General features: G+C 46.1%; 1 protein-coding gene across 1 annotated transcript in view; it reads right to left on the minus strand.

Moving 5' to 3' along the window:
• The window catches only part of LOC144101616 (uncharacterized), a 73,718-nt gene that overhangs the window by 51,113 nt on the left and 3,597 nt on the right, over window positions 1-19,008 (minus strand). Inside the window, exons 3-7 of the mRNA XM_077634759.1 lie at window positions 14,240-14,266; window positions 12,290-12,334; window positions 10,681-10,707; window positions 5,328-5,348; window positions 1,687-1,710 (exon numbers count right to left, since the gene is read on the minus strand). Coding sequence (XP_077490885.1) covers window positions 1,687-1,710; window positions 5,328-5,348; window positions 10,681-10,707; window positions 12,290-12,334; window positions 14,240-14,266 — 144 coding nt within the window. The remainder of the gene's footprint in view (window positions 1-1,686; window positions 1,711-5,327; window positions 5,349-10,680; window positions 10,708-12,289; window positions 12,335-14,239; window positions 14,267-19,008) is intronic.

Here is a 19,008-nt window from a genome sequence, read left to right on the forward strand (position 1 = left end):
AATTCGCAAGCTAGGCATGTTGCATTGGGTTTTGCGCATGCTCCTTTAAGGCAGCTGAAACAATGTCTAGTCTGTCCGATATAGCACTTTCCGCAGGACAGGGGGATTGTGCACATCGCTCCTGAGGCACGTCTGACGTAGGCTTCTTCATCTTGCTTTTTGCAACCGCGCTCACCAACCCCGCACATGCGGTGGCACAGCTTCGCCAACTGTTTGGCTGGACATTTTTTTGGGAAGGTTATGTGAAACCTTAAGCACATAAGGCATTAACTCAGGTCTGGCTTTCGCACATTCACTTGCAAACATCTGGGTCTGGGCGCAAATTTATGTTGGTTTCGGCGACTGCCATTAGTACCGTATAAGGAAAGCCTGAGGTCAAAACCCTGCGCACCTGATGTTCAAACTATCATGTATTTCATGCGGACACGACTTTCGAAGCGCATATTCAGTGCAGAGCGATGCAGTAGCTTTCTTTACAATCGTGTGAACCACCACCCGAGCCACTCCGCAGTTACCATTATGAGCCTTTGCTGCGGTCCTGGGTGACTTCGCTGCCATCATGAGGCCCAGAAAACTCTAGGTTCCGGTCTGCCATTCTGTCATGTACCCCATCGTTATTAAGGAACCGCCAGTGTTTTGTCTACCTCGCTGTCTTGCTGGATGTCACCTCGCCATCACCCGCAGAGAATTAGAGCACATTTTTCAATTTGCCCGTCGTCAAGCTGCAGACCATAACGTGATACCACCGACTGGCGACCCTGCAGCTACTGTCGTATTCCTATCACATCCCGAAAAGTCCACATTCGTTGTTCATACAAACATAAAAGATTCATTTATTGAATCTTGTATGTATACATTCTCGTAGATATGTAGAACTCTAAGATTCATTCATTGACTTATTTTATTTCTTTATATTAGTTATTTAATTATTTCACTTATTGACTGAGCGACACAAAACATTTTTAGTGAGCTTGCTTTAAATTCGAGCGTCGCTTCGAATGTGCTATTCTCAGTTCAGTTCAGAGGCGACAATCTTTTAGCCACTGCCGCCAACACCTTGTTCGCGAGCTACCGGCCGTAGATAGTTTACATTCGTTGCATACATAATGAATACCACATCCCTGCATTCTTTCTCGAAGAATCCGACGCCAACGCAGACACTTTCGTTCGCATGACACCAGAGAGTATCGTTGTTAGAGGCAACATCCTCAGAACTCAACGCAGTCTGTAAACGACATTTCTAACAATTCAATAGCGCAAAGCGTGAGAGATGATTTTTTTGCGTCCCGAAATTGCCTTACTGATCTATCCTTTTAGGGAAAATTCAATGCCACATTGTGCATTTCTGTAGAGCTTCCCTTGACTCGCATAAAAAAAAAAAAACAGAGATATAGTTGGCTTTTGTAATCGGCTCCACGATATCCTAAAGCCTCTTATTGTCCTTAGAAACAGTGTTTCAAGTTTGGAAATCCATTATTTGAATACAATCCAAGATTTCCTCGACTTCAGGAGGTGGGAACTACTATCAACAGTTCCCTCGTTTTTATTGACCTCACTTTTGCATACAAAGCCCTAGCGTACGCATGCTGTGATCGACAGCTCTTCTTGCTACATGGTGGTGCCAATCAACTAAAACTCAAACGAGCCAACTTGAACCGAAGTCGACAATCGTTTATGGTCACTCACTTGGTACTGGATCGGCATCACCACCTGGAAAATAGAATGCACCAAATGTTACTTTACAGTAAACGGGTACGCAGTGACGTGGTCAGCGTTGATATTCCTAAAAAGAGTGCGAAAGTGAGGATAAGAAACCTAGATGAATAATTAATCAGCTATTAATACACCTTAGTGGCACGCGTCACATGTGACATATTCCTGCAACACATTAAATTTCCGCGTCTTCTGGTGACCTTGGCCAGTACTACTGCGGCCTTTTGTCGATGCGGAAGAAATCATCGATGTCGTTGGCTTTAATTTCATTGATCAGGAGCCGTGTACAACACACAGCTCCTGCCATGTAAACTCCGGTAGTGTTATACTACCAGAGCACACCACATATGTGCAACCCTTGCTTCCAACCTCGCTAAATCTGAGAATTTCTTCCTGACAACATATCGAGCCACACAGCCTTGTTGAAGCTAGGTAACTGAAGATTTGTTGAAGGATGGTGGAGACAATGTGCTAGGAAAACCTAAAACGCAGTAAACACAGACATTCACAACCTCGAGAGTACCAGAATCATGGAGAAACGCTAGCATTGCCTTAATCTGCCAGAAGAGGTAACCGCTAACGCAACCGCTAAAGTAACCGTAATCGAATTAGATCAAACTTTAGACTTCAGTCAGAAAAAGTCAAAGATGGCTTCCGGAAAGGCCGCTCGACAATTGACTATATCCAAACCACCCATCAGGTAAACAGAGATGCGCAGAATAAAACCAATATCTATAAATAGCCTGCAAAGACTACGAGAAAGCACTTAAGTTGAAACGCCAGCAGACATGCAGGCGTTGCGTAAGCAGGGTGTAGGAGTGGCCTATGCTGGCGTTCTGTAAATTATCTAACGGCTGGACAGCTGTCATAGTCCTTCGTAGCGAACATTATAAATTACCAATCAGGAAGAGTGCAAACAGCCACCGAAACCAAAAAAAAGTAGAGGGTAATTTTTTTTCTTTTGTTTATCGTGTTTATAGGTGATTAAAAAGTCGAACAGAAACAACCACATGCCGTCTATGGGACCCGAACAGTGTCGTGTCCGGTGCCACCGACCAAGCAAGCTACGGCGGCAGCTATCCAACCTTCTGCTTTGAGGTATACTGTTCTTTTTTTTAAGCGAAATCTATTGCCTCAGGGCATCAATGATGGATGAAGGTGTGATGGATTATATAGTAGAGGTTAAATTAATGAAAAAAGGTTAGCTGATTTGATGAAGTCCAGTAGAGAACGGTGGTACGGTCCCTGCGTCCAGGCAATGTATGAAGAAGGGTTGCTTGGTGAAAGACCTGCTACCATCAGGTGCCGGATCCCTGTAGGTATACTCTTGCTAAGCGTAACCCAACCTTGAAGACGTTCACCACCCTCGTCCTTTGCAACGGGCGTTAGACGAACTGTTGTTCCGCGTGTGCCGCGTGGAACGTGATCCATCTCGGCGAGGACCTCATCACGCTACCAACGGCATCAAGCCTTCCATAACCGAGGCACTTACGTTATTGAGCACGAAAGGACATGAGGGGCTCGGTATAATACATCTATGAAGTGTGCAAGCAGTCGTCGAAACCACGAGCTAAATACAATTCCTGTACGCTTGCCTTGGTTTCACTGACTGCTTCAGAGAACTGTATTAGGAAGAGTTGTGGATAAATACGAATCAAGAGTTCCTAGTGATCACCGGTGTCCTAATGGCACTGCCGCCTCTCATGCGGGAGGTGCGAGGTTCGATCCCCAGTGCCACCGGGTACCCACCGGTGATACAATGGGCACAAGCTTTCCCCTGGTCTGGTGCTCGGCTTATTTAGGGTGGAATGATTGGTAAATGGGTCTTTGACCCCACTTCGAGTAGAAGAAAAATACCTCGTGCTTGGCGCTATTTGGCCATAGATGCACTTGCGCCATAAACATTCAACGTCATCATCACCACCAATGTTATTCGGGGTACTAATTGCAAAGCTTGATCGAGGACCCAAGCAAGCAAAGCATAACCGTCGGTCCAATAATTAATGTGGGGAAATCTAAAGTAATATTCAATGGTATCGGAAGGAAACAGCAGTTTGCATAGGCAGCGAAGCAATAGATGTTGTCAGGGGGTACGTCTTACTTAGCTCAGATAGTGACTGCAGATTCGGGCCACGGGACGACACGAACTACGAGAGTAAAAGCGGGGTTGTAGGGCATTTGGCATGCACTCTCGGGTGACAACAGCTTCCCACTATCCAGCAGGAGGAAAGTATGGAATAGTTTGCTCTCACCGGTACTACCTACGAGGCAGAAACGTGAAGGCTAACAAAAAGGATTGAACTTAAATTTAGAACGTCACAGCGAGCTATGGAAAGAAAAATGATAGGTGCAGCGTTAAAAGCCAGTAAAAGAACAGAATGGTTCAGGCAACAAACCCGAATTAACGATGGCCTAGTCAAAGACGAAATGGGCATTGACAGGGAATGCATTGCTAAAACAAGATAACCGACAGCTCCTTGATTTAACGCACTGGATACCAAGAGAGCATGCGTAGCAGATGGTCAGCTCGGCCAATGATATTAGGAAGTTTCTAGGGGATATTACGTCCTTATGCTGATCGGGGTGGTTTACCTAGCCGCAGTTTTTTTCAGTCCTTCCTAATCCGCGTGTTTACGCACCTTTAGGTTTCGTCCACGCACCTTTGCCGCATCATAGAATAACGCTGCCTGAAACCCAATGGACTTCTCTCGGGGGTTGATTCTTTTTCTACCATAAAATTAAGTTCTCTGCACAAACAATATCTTTTCTGAAGCTCCCGATACTACGGGTGTTTTGGGCTACCCAGCAATTACTTTCAGCCGATGTATACAAGGTACCGCATCAAGTTCGGCTTTCGTCAGCACATTTTGTTCCTGCTTGGTGGATTTCTTGAGCATCTTCTCTTAGGCGGAGCCAATTAGATTATCTCGAAAACTTGAAAAGGAGGAGCACTGGTCGATCACGTTCTCTCGCGCGAGGCAAAAAATTGCCACTTTTTGAAAAATGTGTTGTTAGAGGAAATATCAGGGAAATGATAACGCGTGAGATCATCGAAGCTGAAAATATAAATAGTTCAGGTCGCGCATGTCAAATCACACCTTCCATTTTCCTCTGCGATAAAGAACTTACATTTCTAAGTAATCGACACTGTTCGCACAAATGATGACATGTCTTTTTCTGGCATATAAGTATGCTGCTCATGAAGAATGAAAGTTGTTGGAAGTTAGCGCCCGTACTGTTCATTTTCGTTTGTGTTTTCGTCTTGCGCTGCGCTACAGAGTTTTTCAAGAATATATGAGCCAACAAGCTCGCAAATCCACACCGAATTCTTCTTTCATAACTGACACACCTGCGGGCAAACCGCACTATGAGGGTAAGTTCTCGAGGGATTAAAATCTACCACAAAGCATTACGCTTGGCAGCCATTTGGTACATAGAACTGCATTATGGGTCTAAGGTGACGGTCATTATAATATGTATGCTATTTTTGTTTATCTTAGTGTTCTCCAAATTTTCCAAAGATGTGCTGGCTCTTGCACTACGTGTGAACTCGTAAGCTGTGCATTCAGAGTAAGTTAACGCGATAAGAAACGATCAGTGGCAGGCAGACTTACCACCAGGCCCTTTTGTGGACACTGCAACAAAAATCACACGCGTTATTTCAAATAAAGCGTATTCGTCGATGCCGATAAATTGTAATAAGCTTGGATTTAATAAAACACGAGACGCATTTGACTGTTTAGCGCAAAAAAAAAGGCTTAGCCACCATGCTTGATAATAGCCACTGCATCTAACGAACTAGAAGTGAAAACATTTGAGTATGTCTGCGCAGATGTGAATTGCACGCCTTGTATTCCGCACTCTTGTGGAAAGCGCTGCGAAATCCAGTTGCGCCGTTTTTCTTTTAATAAAAGTGCGGAGTTAGATTTAGCTGTGCGCACTGGTTTCGTTCTCGCGTCAGTGAGCGGTAAGATGTGAGTAGACCAAAGTACTCAAATCCATATGTGCCTTCGAACCACTCTTGCACCTTTTTTATTTTTTATTTATGAAATACTGCGCACACTAAGTCCAAGCAGGGTGGGCGTACAAGTGAGCGAAATAAGAAAGAAATAACACTGGAAAATAGACAGAAATAGCACTAATTGGTTAGACCTCATGGGGCAATGGTTGGTTTATTTGATTCCAATCTATTATAGTTCGTGGGAAAAATGAAAACTTGTAGGTGTCTGTTTTGGCGAATATAGGGGTTAGAAAACTAGGGTGGTAATGTCGAGTTTGTCTGGCAGATAACGGCTTTAAGTATAATGAGGGGTCCAGACCAAATTTGTTCTCTAATAAAAGCGCAAGAAACTCTAACCTGAACTTTTTACTTCGGAGTTCAAGTCGTTCAATTTGGTTAATTTCCATCAAAGTGGTGGGGGAGTCAGTCTTTGCATATTTATTAAAGATGAATCTAACAGCCTTTCTCTGTATTCGTTCCAAATTGGCTATGTTAGATTTAGTATACGGGTCCCACAATACGCATGCGTATTCGAGTTTTGGTCTGATTATAGAAGAATAACAAAGTAGTTTGATGTTAGGAAACGCGTTCTTCAGTTTATGTCTTAAGCAGCACAATTTGCGAAATGCGGAAGAGCAAATGTTATTTATATGCAAGTTCCACGTTAATTTGCTAGTTATAGTTATGCCTAAGCATTTGTAGTTAAATACTTGTTCAAGAGGGGACGAAATTAATTTGTATGTGTAACTATGTGGTATGTTTTTTCTTGTTATCGGAAGATACACACTTTTGTCAGCATTGAGAACCATGCCCCATTGGTCGCACCATTTCAAAACATTGTTCACATTGCCAGCGGTCTCACATTTCAGCAAGCGCTGAAAGGTTTTAGTGTTAGTGAGGAGATCCAGCGTGAACTACGAAAACCTCGCATTGAAATCTATTTGGAGAGAGTCGGCGGTTTTCGCTGCTAACGTTTAGTGGGAAATTATGCCGTTGGATGAGCCTCTTCCTTGACCAAGCTTTACTGTACGCAAAAAGTTTCTTGATCTTGGCTCTTCTCGAGCAGTGAGGTTTCTTTTTGGGTTGCTATATCAATTTACTATGTGGGCCGTCGTCTTGAATTCCTCGTACTTAGAAAATTTCACGCCGAAGGGAGGTGGTATCAGACCCGAAGAAATCGAGAAACGTGATGAGTATGAGCTAACGCTCTTAAAAATGGCCGCGCGCTGCACGATGTCAGCGCGCGTTAAAGAACCCCCGGTGGTCAATATAAATCCAGAGCCCTACAGTATAACGTCCCCCACAGCCCATGTCTCGCTTCAGGACGTTAAACACCACAATTCACAAACCTAGCTTCTTCTAAGCTCAACAACCACTGCAAGTCCGAACATCCAAGTCTTTATGACAGTAGCCGCTATTATAAAAAATTGGAGAGGACACATAAGCTCATCTTTAAGGGTATGACGCGATATCGTAGTGGGTTAGGCTTTCCATTCTGAGCAGTTTGACGCCTCTGAACGCATTTTTCGTTTTTTCAATAATTTCGATTAATTACTAGAATAATTACATTCAATATTTTTAATTAGCATCATCAAGCATTTTCCTTTCATTCTGAGCATTTTCACACCTTCGAACCCTCTCTTTTTCCTTTTTTTAGTTTTCATTTATTTCATTAATGAATTACAGTGATTTCATTAACTCATCATCGCCTATCCCACACCAATCAATCATCAATCACTAGCACCACAGATAACCACGATACTGTTTTTTTTACGCAGCTCTTCCCTTACGGCGCGGTTCAGGTGTCCAACGATATATGAGACAGATACTGCGCCATTTCCTTTCCCCCCAAAACCAATTATATATCTCGATTATTTTCGGCACGCGGTGCCAGCTACAACTACGCCAACCGCTTTTCGACCAAACGAGCTATACGCTATCGCAGCTATACGCTATCGCGTAAAACCCAGTCGACGCGTGTGTGGAAATTTGTTTTGAGAAAAGGAAAGAGCGCAGCAGAAGAAAGGAAAAAAGAGGTGCGGTAATAGAATATTTTCGACAAGCTGATAATCTTTTGAAGCGAAAAGCTTCACTACGCCAGCTTTTCGAACCGTCAGCGGGGCCGCAAGTTTGACCTTGAATGTAGCTAGAGGTCACCGTGACCGCAAGTTTCACCTTGAATGTAGGTAGAGGTCAAACCATGAGCAAACTGGTGGTAGTCAGGTTCGACACATGACGTCAGCTACAAAAGAGACGCATGCGGCTGTTACACCAACTAGCTCGACTTTGACCTTTGGCCTTGACCTTCGGTGAAGCGGGAAAGTGGTTTAGCTCTGGTTAACCCTGGTCGAAAGCGAAAGGTTGCATCTCCTTGGCTACGTTTGTGGTCGAGCGACTGCCTGTTTCCTTAGATAGCCATATACTGACACACACACACACAATAGTAGTAGGCATTATAGGATGCACTACAGCTGCGTCGTCGGCCTACACTGAAGCACGGTTCTGGCCGTAAAATCTTTAGCCCCAAGTAGAATTCGAACCACGTAAATAAAGCAGCCCCATTGGTCGATGCCAAATGATTCCCGGCGCACATTATGGCCGTAATGACGCAGTAACGGTGTTTCCAAGGCTGCCATTCACGCGTTTACTTGTTGTAATGTGTTTCTGTTTAGTGTGTGAAGGTGCCTCGCCCAACCCGTTCTTCATCGCCGCTGTCAAGGATGGGCGCGACGCATCGCCTGTGTGTTGGCAGTTTCTGCTGCGAACGCTTATGCGCTGTACTGTATAAATGTAGGCGCATTGCGTGAAAAGAAACTGGTTGAAGTACGCCGCTCTGTGGTGTGTGTTCCGTCCGTCTACGTCTCTTCCTTGTGCGCCGGGAATAATTTGGTATGAGTAACCAAATAGCCCGTCAGTTCGTCCTGGGCATTTGTCGATGGCTTGGGCCATTCGGCCGCCGGTACTTTTTCCTAAGCATTGTATTTACCGCAGTGAAATAATGCACTCCGTACACGAGTTATTTCGAGTATTCAGGAAGCGGTATGAAATCCAGAGAAAACAAGCAACGTCCAGCCAACAAAATTCTGTAACTAGCAACAACTGTGCCATTGGCAGGCAAAGCACTAGAATGAACGTAACGATGAGCACAAGACCGAGCGAAAGCGCCACTCCCGCTTGAAGTCTGTCTGTTAACACAAGTCCTTACAATGATGAATCATTCGAGGGAAATGGAATTTTGTTTATACAGCAGATTCATAATGCTGGTCCGCCGTTCAATTTTTTCTTCGACTGCGCAGTCCAATAAGAAACAAAGACGTGTACGAGTTGATTAACACACCGGATATCGGTAAGGTATCATACAGTATGAGCTCTCAAATTAACTTACGCTTTCAATGGCCGCTGTAGAACATCCCACAACTGTATTAATTGCACATTTGCGATTGAAGAAGCAGTGCTTAAAATATCTGTAGCATGACACAAGCGGCACTTTACCTCATACACGAAAATGCCTTTTTCTCTCAGTTGGTAATCATTGGCAATAACTGTGGCGTTTGTAGTTTTGTTCTTTTTTCGGGTGCGCTATACCACGTGCCATGCGCCATGCATGCAGAGCCGGGGTATTCCGCGAAGGACCCGTCGCGCTCTTCCGCACCGGGGGCGGAGTGAAACAGCCCGAGACGTGGTCACCACAGCAGAGGCCGACAGCAGCAGCACGCAGCTCTCTCGTGCTCAGCTCCCGCCGAACGCGGTCTTCGTGGATCAAGTGTCGGCGCCAGTTACCGGCCACCGTTGACACTAAAAGCGGGAGGCCGCGGATGTCGATGCAGCAGCGCCAGTGGGAAACACTAGCGCACTCTGACGACCATTGGGCGCTTCGGTCGGGACTCTATGCCGCGTGCTCTGTGCGCAGCCGCAAGGTGCCGCACCTGTCCGTGCGCACAACGTAGCGCATCCCTGGCCGCTGACAGTCGCCCCTTTAATGCACTGCGACGAAACCCGGCGTCGTTCTCGTTGGCAGCAGAGGCGGAGCTGAGCCTGGTATCGGAGGAAGAGAACAGTTTTCCCGAAGGTGCACGCGATTCACATTGCGAGGCGAGTACGCCACTCATATAGGCCACGCAAACGACGCGTCGTTTCCCGAGGGACAAAGGTGAGCCTGCGTTGCTGTATTCGCTTGGAGGCTGAGTGGCCAGTGCGGCCACTTACCATGATGCAGTGTGATTAAGTGACGCAAATATCAAGACACCTACGTGTATACGTGTCGTTTTATTTTTCACTGCTTGGTTCCTGCCTTTCAAATTGCAGCTGAATTTGTATTATATATCATCTGTGCAGTCATATTGTTTGTTTTCTTTTTCTTTTTTCCCCCTACACTAATGCCCGCAAGGGCGCTGTAGGTATGTAAATAAACTAATAAATAAACTGCTGCCACAAAGGCGTTTCCATTCCAAGCACGTTTCACACTCGACATCCGATAAAGATGAGCAGCTGGTAAGAGGCCCGCCGGCGGATTCCCTGCCACAGTTTCCCTTCACAGTCGGCCAAGTAGTCGCTGCTTCGAATAACGGTAGTGAGCAGACTTGCACTACACTGCTAGGCTATGGAATGGTCTCTTTCTGTAGAGCAGTTCGCCCTTTCCTCGTGAAATTTCCTCCTGTCTCGCTCCCGTTCCCTCATTCTGCACAACAGACCAGCTGGCCTCTGCGGCATGGCCGGGCACACCACGCGACCGAGTGTTTTTCCTAGACATCGAACTTTCAAAGACACGTACAAGTGTTGCGCTCGCGAGCGATTTGTTATTCAGTTTTTCGTGAGAAAAAGTTAAATTTCCAACATATTTTAATACTCTTGTACCTTTTGCGTGTTATTCACTTTTGCCAAAGATGCACAAACTCACAGAACATGGGCAAGCTCAGAAGCCTTCGTATTTCTGCTGTCAGCAGAGAGAAAATGTAAGGCACACTTACGCTCATCTTCTTTCGTATCCGGGTAATCTGCACGGAGAGCCAAACAGGTGCTTACTTCAATGAAAAACGAGTGCCATGGGCCACTGAGCATAACGTTTTAACGCTTTAATTTGTTCCGGTTTAGCAAAACGCAGACATTTTTTCTTTATTTTACCTTTGGATTGAGATGGCCTTAGTCGCTTATGCTCTATAAAAGCCGATGCAACTAAATGAATAGAAAGCAACTCGTGCAGATAGATGGCGCACTACGGTAGCAAAGGCATTCAAAATGTGCACTCTACTTGCACGGCTTGCTAAACTGATATGCACCATCTTGTACGGAAAAGCGCAATGATAGCAAATGTGTTTTACCGACCTGCCAGGGCGAAGTGAGTTGGCAACAGCCTCAGGTGCGGCACGGACTATGTCGCCTCGAACCTGATCGATAAGTGAACCGAAATCTCCGTTCTCTCTTAAACTTTCGGCCCTCATATGCATAAGCAGCGTCAAAAACGAAAAGCTGACAGTGACACCTATCCGAAGAAGTGAACGGTTTTTTAATGTAGGCGTTTTGCGGAAAAATTATGTTACACAATGTCTTGAGGCACGCGGAGCAGAAGGTATGGCGTTCCTGTTCTTTCGAGCGCCCCTTGCACCGAGTCAGCGGATTGTGAATGTTTCCTGAGCAACGGTCATTAGCTACGCTCTCATGGAGAAGTAATTCGAGCAATCCACGGCCCACTTTTTGACGACCCGAGCACCTAACTGCTGAATAGCCACACCGAATGATGACGTGTAGCAGAAAACTGCTAAACGCCCATTCTTTTGAATGTGAACAGCCACGTAGTATAACTTCCGCTGCTTTGTTCTACTCGGACACAACCACCAGTCAGCAGAAGCTGTGATTGCTGAAAGGTTTTGCGAGGTCAGGATTATTTCCGTAAATAAGCTGCCGTTGCCGACGTCTCAGCTCTCATCAGGCATGCGTGCGTTGCCTCTGATTAAATCTTCTTGTGCGACGAAAGTGAAGTTCCTATACCTCTCAGTTCATCGACGGGAGGTCAAAGATGTCTCAGTTTAGAAATATGTGCAGGTTCCTACGTAGTAGCCTATCCTATCTTTCTCACTGCTTCTCAACGCACAGGTAGAGCGTACAGCTAGAGGCGGTGAGTTCTCTTCTGCATGGCGAGCTTTACATGCGTTGCGACAATGTGCGCTGCGCAAGCTCTAAAAACACGCGTTCAAGTGTGCGGCTTCGTGAGATCGACAACGCGATTGAACCAAAATCCTCTCCTCGAGAGTTTGATCAGAAGCTACGTCCGTGTGTGGCAGCTAAACGACCGCCTTGTTATTGTCACTGTCACAATGTCATTCTGGCAACAGCCCATGCTCAGGCAACAGCACTGGCCGCTATACTTCGCTGCAGGGTGATGATACTGATTTCGACTTTCTCAAAGAACGCAATTTCGCTTCAAAATATCCGCAAGTGAAAAAAAAAACTGCGTTTGTGGTGCTTGCAGTGTGCATACTCGCTTTGAGATCAGTCTTCTGAGCCGTAATAATAAAGAATATAAATAAAGTATCCACTCTCGGGAGAAAAATATAAACTACTAAAGACTAAGTGACTTACCGTAATTGTAAGCACCATCAGCAGCCCTGGCTTTTTCTCCCGGCCCTGCAGGAAAGGAAAGCGATTAGCTCGATTCCACGTGGACACTGCGCCCACTGGCGTAAGTTACCCAGAAACTGCGTCTTGTAGACAATGTAGTTTGTTGCTATAACCCCAGGTGACCGAAATTTCCGGATCCCTCCACTACGCCGTCCCTCATAGCCTGAGTTGCTTTGGGAGGTTATACCCCATCAAACCAAACCAATCCAGCGTTACAATATTCGAAGAAAATGTCGATTTAAGTGAGCAACTGCTTGCAACGAGTTACGTACAACACTCTACACCACAGAAAACCTAGCGAACGTCTTGTAAGCGGACTGTCCCTCCACCAGATGGAGAATGAAAGAAGGCGTATGACTTAGTATAAAGATGACTGATGCCAACCAGGTTAATTTTTGAAAAACACGACGTTTCGGGACCGGCTCAGTCCCTTCCTCAAGGTGTGGCGCCATAAGAGGTTTGAACACTGCCCTCGTCTCAAACTGAATGAATGAAATCACGCCTTGAATCCATTTTATAAAGTGATAGTCGGCACGCTCTAAGCCACTTGGTTTGAAATTTTCTGTTAAAAACCTCCAAATAGAAAGGTTGCTCACATTATATTGTGCCACGTTTCTCTCTGTTCGGAATGTCTAGTCAAAAAGCAGTCCCGGAAAGTCGTTGTTCCATTGTCATCACTTTTCGCAGTCCTCAGTTAGTTGAGCTTTCTTGTTATGAAAACAAAAACCCGTCTCGCGATATTTTAGGACTCAAAATTCCCTGCTGCATTTGCAACAAAAACAAAATACTAAAATGAAACCTTAGGGTCGTCCACTCTTAAAAATTGTTTATCATGTACTATACCCTTACCTATACATTTTAAGTTGCTTTTGACTAGTAAACACGCATCACAAAAGTTCTGAACCCGCGTTACGATGGGCGAGGTGCGTTTCCAGATTCAGCGCAGAGGATCATGGGTAAGTCGTCTGCTACCGGTACTTCCGGTTCCAAATTTTTCTCCCCCTGCTCGCTTGCTTGACGGCAGTCGCTGCGTTGATATCGCTCCTTACACTAATTTATTTGCACTGCAACACCGCTGATTGTATATTGCATCATCGCAAGACCAACGCGACGTCGAAGTCTGTCCTGCTTCGCGATGTGTTTTCGCACGAAATGAAAACCAAAATAATGTAAATAGTACGAGGCTTTACAGGCGTGTGTAGTGCGATGAGTCGAGACACGTTGTGCGCAAAGTGGCATGTATGGATAGCTCGCTAGCCCATTTGCAGCTTTTACATGCTGTGAGGAAAATATATCTACCGTCTGCTAAACTGTGCACGTTTTAGCACTTCGATGCCTTCGTAGTGCGGCTGCAAAACAAACATATAACGACCGACGCGTTACACTAGTCCAAATGCACACGCAGCCGACTTCCGTGCAAACGCAGAACAGCCAGCATATGCTGGCATATTATAACCACGACAAAACACTCTTACTTTTTGTTATTGTTAATTTCTGCACTCAGGACGCGTTCATACGCAGCACGCGCTGATTTTACGGTGATGCTGTGCAATAACCAATGTCGTAGCACAAATAAATGGGCGAATGAACGATGCACGCATGCACGGTAATTGCTATGGCAAAGGTAGTGTGTGGGAGAAACTTGGAACCGGAAGTAGCTGGCAGACTATTTTCCCGTGTTTCTTTGCGTTCACTTCGGAAACGCGCCTCGCCTATTGCAGAGGCAAATAAGGTCTTCTGAGCAACGAGAGTTTAAATTTCAACCGTTGTGATCAAAAGTGTAGTGGCCACAGTGAGAGCTGTAAGGAAACAGTGCTCATGAGTGGACCACCTTTGAGGTCCAGCTTTGCCCCCCTGGTCCAATGTGACTGCGCGTTCAAAGAAGAAAAAAACAGCTTCGCTGTCTCTCACCAAGCTGTACTGGCTCCCGTGTAGGTGCTGTCGAAAGAGAAGGACGAAAAGATCATCGAGTGTGACATCCGTAGGCACAGCACACGAGAACTGACACGATCGCTAGACAAACATAAATAATATGAAGCTCCTTAATAACAAGTGCCGCCGCGGTGGCTCAGTGGTTGTGGCGCTCGGCTGCTGACCCGAAAGACGCGGGTTCAATGCCGACCGCGGCGGTCAAATTTCGATGGAGACGAAATTCTAGAGGCCCGACTATGCGATGTCAGTGCGCGTTAAAGATTCCCAAGCGGTCTAAATTTCCGGAGCCCTTCACTACGGCGTCTCTCATAGCCTGAGTCGCTTTGGGACGTCAAGCTCCCATAAACCATACCAAACCAAACCTTAATAACAAGCCTGGTTAATATCGCATGCATGTAGATTCCCCAGTTACTGCAAGAGAAATGTCCTCAACAAGAATGCGTCGTCTTGTGGCGTAAGACGGAAGAGCGTTTGATACATTGAAATGTACTATTCTAAATAAATCGTTTTGAAGGAATTTGCTTCTGTTTCATAGTGTGTGACGTAGTGAACCTCGTGCGACCGTTGCCTACTACAAGCGGTAGACGTCACTAAATGCACTAACATCCATGCTTACTGTGACGGCGGTGCCAAGAATACGCTGAGAGAAATCAGCGCGGCAAGTGAGAAGTAAAATTAACTTTGGTCCGCTCTACGCAGAAATCCGTTCCTTATTATCAGTCCTAAGTGCAGCGTGTGCCGAGCAAAATATATCAGGCTACGTTTCCAGCCCTTCTCTTGCTTATCTGCCGCGAGAAGCGGTTGCAGACACCATTAGCAGTGAGCGCATTCAGGCGCAGAAATCTGATCGGCCGAAAAGGGACAGGGGCGGCTGAACGAGGAAGGAGAAAAAAAAGCAAGGACGCTTCTAGATGAGAAAAGAGGAGAGAAAAATATAAAGCAGATAGGGAAAAACGGTAGACGAAACATTTGACAGAACAGGAAGATGAAGGAGAAATATACTTGGCAGAAGAAAAAGCAGTCGCTGCGAAGGTTGTACAAGGAAAGAGCTGGCGTGGCACAAGGGCAGACGGTTCTGGATGCCAGTGGCGTAAGGCAGCAAGCGGACTCGATCGTCACCCGAGGCCTAACAATCGGGCTTGAAGACCACCGGTTACAGAGCCTGTCCACGAAGCACCCCTCGTCCACGCAACGAGGAGCCCGAGTCAGCTCTTCTTCCGGACGTCGATGCAGCTCCCGGAGACATTTCGAAGCCGCTACGAGGGATCAGCACCCTGCTAGTGCTGACGTAGCTTACACCTGTCGTCACCTTCACTGACCCGCACCTCAGCTATGTGCTCATGTGTGTGCTTTTTAGGTCTGCTACTCGAGAGATAATGGAGGCATATTTTATCGAAAAGAAAAACGATGTCTGTGTCAGCACTCCCTTGGTCGCGTTATTTGAAAGTGAGATAGGTTTTTTAGATACATCTTGATGTATCACCTTTTTGATCTGTGACGTAGTGCATTTGGGTTCTTGAACTTTGGAGGTGATAGTGCCCCCTTCGCTATCTGTGTACTACGTACCTATCGCACCTATGTCGTTTTTCTGTATGTATATATTTTTGCGCTCCTTCTTAATAAAACTTAGTTGCGAGACAGCGCTTGTTTTGTCCCCTTTCTGTGTCCTTCGTCCGTTCGCGCTGAATTTTACCGCCAAAATTAACTATATTCAACTCGCCCAACTCACCATTCTTCTGCTACAGTTGGACAATCGGCTGCGCATTCGTCAAGATCTATTTCTGCACTTATAGGTCTGTTTGACCACTGGGGTTAAACTGTGTGTGCAGCGTGCTGTTTGTGCTGCGTGAATTTTATGTTGCATAAAATGTTGAGTTGCGGTGTAAAGGGACCTGATTTGTTTCTTGAGCTTAAAATACACCTACACGCAGAGCGCTACCGCCTTTGTGAAATAATTACCGCCGTAGAAACGCTGCTCAAGTCTAATAAGACAACCTACAAATACCGTTTTAATTGGGCAAGAAAATTTCTTCTTCAAGTCACATTTTTCTTAGTAACAATAAAGAATAAAAAATGTTTGCAGGTGTGTGTATACCTATCACTGATAACCTTCTCACGTTCTATTTCTTTCATAAACGCGTGTTGAGGAAACGGGTGTAAGCAGACACTTTTAATGAGCAACTTGAGCGTCAATAGAGTTAAGGTAATAATAGTATTAATGCTTATTTCCTGAGATAACTGGTGCATAAATATAGGTATACAGACGAAGCTGCTTGTACATGCAGTTTACACAGCTAAACAATGCACGAATATTAAAGTAATGAGCAAATAAGTATCGCATTTTTTTCCGAAGCTTCCGCGGAAGTCACTGCAATGCTCTAGTCTTCCGGAGATTCCGTGTGAGAAGCACTTGCTTCGATTCCCAGGACTGCGCAGCCGCCGGTGTTCTAATTGGGACAAGCCCCGCCGTCATCTCGGCCAACAGCTGATCTTCGTGAACGCTTCAAACGCTGTATTTCGCTCATTGGCATTTCTAGCCCTTTCGGCAGTGCACGGTGACGTCAATTGACACGGCAACACAAAAGTTCCGCTCGCGCCTCAGTAGCGGACAAATGCGCTACTCATTTTACTACCATAGTTCCCACGGGATAAATGTGGCTACCGGCACCGCTGTTCTGGCACTGCCACAGAGGTTTGCGGTCAAAAGAAGAAGAAGCAGCGGCATGGCTGAAGAAGCGGAGGTATGGCAAATTTGTAGATTTATATCTCGCTAACCACTTCTCATCTCTTGCGCGTAAGTTTTCAGATGTTTTCTGAAACGCCCATCCAGGCTCATGTACGCGTCGTAAATTTCGAATGAGCAGAGGCTTCGCTGCACCACGTTTTTGACATGCGACGCCACCATGCTCAACGATGGGCAGCCATTGAGTGATGGTGGGTTATCTTTCTAGAAGAATGTCTCCTAGTCTCTTTGCAGATGCACCTACAAAAATGAGTTTGTTGGACTACTGACACGGCAACTAGACGGAATCTGAAATTAGCATCTTGATGAATTACAATATGTAAATTATTGCTATCGCAGAAGTTGAATGCCGGGCCTAATTAGCGCTGATAATGCGGGCGTTGGCGAACGGCAACCGGAGCAAGGAATGGTGCGAATAAATGCACACCCGACATTGCTCTTTTCTTTCCGACCACTCTCTTCCTACTGTGAGCTTCGAAAGCGAGAAGCGACCTGGCAAGCCGTGCAGCACGAGTGGCGCGCGCCCTCGACGCTGGGAACAGTGCAGCGTTCTTGACAACACGTATTCGGTGAGCTCACAAATAGGCTCTCGCCGGTCGAGCGATATCCACGCGGCATAGTGCTACGAATGAGAAGGAATTTCTTCAAAAGATGAGGAGGAACGGATGAGAAGGAACAAACTAGCTCAAATCTCCGCGCTGCTGTATGCAGTCGCCTACTAGGAAGGCTGTGCAAGTTTTGAGCATGTGCGCTGCTGACACTCGCGAAGAGGAGGAAGCATAAGGCAAGGCAAGAGAGCGGCATCTTCTGCGCCAAGATCCATCCTTGCAAAGTGAAAAGCTGCTTTAAAGTTCTTCGCGCTGCAGAGTAAAACACTGTTTCGTTCACGGTAACGTGCCTTTCGCATTTTACAACCACTGAGCCCCGATTTCGAGGCCATACCTCTGAATCCGTTAATACAAGCTTTAAATTTTTCCTGCATGGTTATGCGGCCTTAGACATTGTAAAACCACGGAGCAAAAAAATCTGCGACAAAAAAAAAATCCAGGGCCGAAAGGGCTACCCTGTCTTTGGTGTTGGTGACTGCCCGCACGGCGAACGGCTCTCTGAGGTAACGTGCGTTCTGCAAAGCCACTTTTGGATGTTTTAGACAACCATTCGATAGCGCTTGTTGCGAATGGCTTCTTGAGTAGGCCATGTGCCACAGCGATAACCATCGCAAGGCCAAACAGAGCAATACTGAATGCACTCGCTGGCAACTAAGCACTGCTCGCATTGGGGGCTTTCGCCCAGCTCATCAGCGTGCCATCCATTTCAAACTGCACAATTTCGGGCACACAGCAGGCACCTGCCACCGATGGACTCTCTTCAGCTTTCAACGACACGGACTAATGGATGGAAGAGTGGCAGGTGAAGTTAATGGACGGGCGATTGTTCGCCTTCCTCAAGGCGATCAGATATAGCCAGACATAGTTGGTCAAAAGGTACCCCAAGGTGGAGTAGATTTGTATTAAGGGAGTAATCACTCATTTTCATCCACCAAAGCGCATCCATGCGGCTACAGAGGAACCCTATGCAGGTTAGCCAGAAACTTCGACCAACACTGTTCCCGCTTCGCGTTGTTGATCGATTTGCTCTCGCCCTACCATAAGCTTGCCGTGGTAGGGCGGTGGTCCCGAGTTCGAACCCCGGACCAGGACAAATTTTTCTTTAACTGCGAAGTTTCTGTGGAATCTGTGTACCTCCCCTTTGTGGCCGTATGGCTGCGCTTGGGTGGATGCAAATGAGTAATTACTCCCTTATTCATAGTGAGGAAGTAACTTCGTCTAGAAGACCATTCGATGGAATCATTCAACACACGTGGTTCGTCGTGTCGTGTTTCGCAGGTGGACTGTGTGCAAGTTCCCATTTTCTTAGTGAGATTGTGGGCAGAAGTACACAGACGCTTTCAGGGCTCTTCAGGCAACATATCCCCCCTCCCTTTATTTTTACTAGATGCAAGTTG

This window comes from Amblyomma americanum, chromosome 8 (assembly GCF_052857255.1).
Source record: "Amblyomma americanum isolate KBUSLIRL-KWMA chromosome 8, ASM5285725v1, whole genome shotgun sequence".
NCBI lineage: Eukaryota > Metazoa > Arthropoda > Arachnida > Ixodida > Ixodidae > Amblyomma > Amblyomma americanum.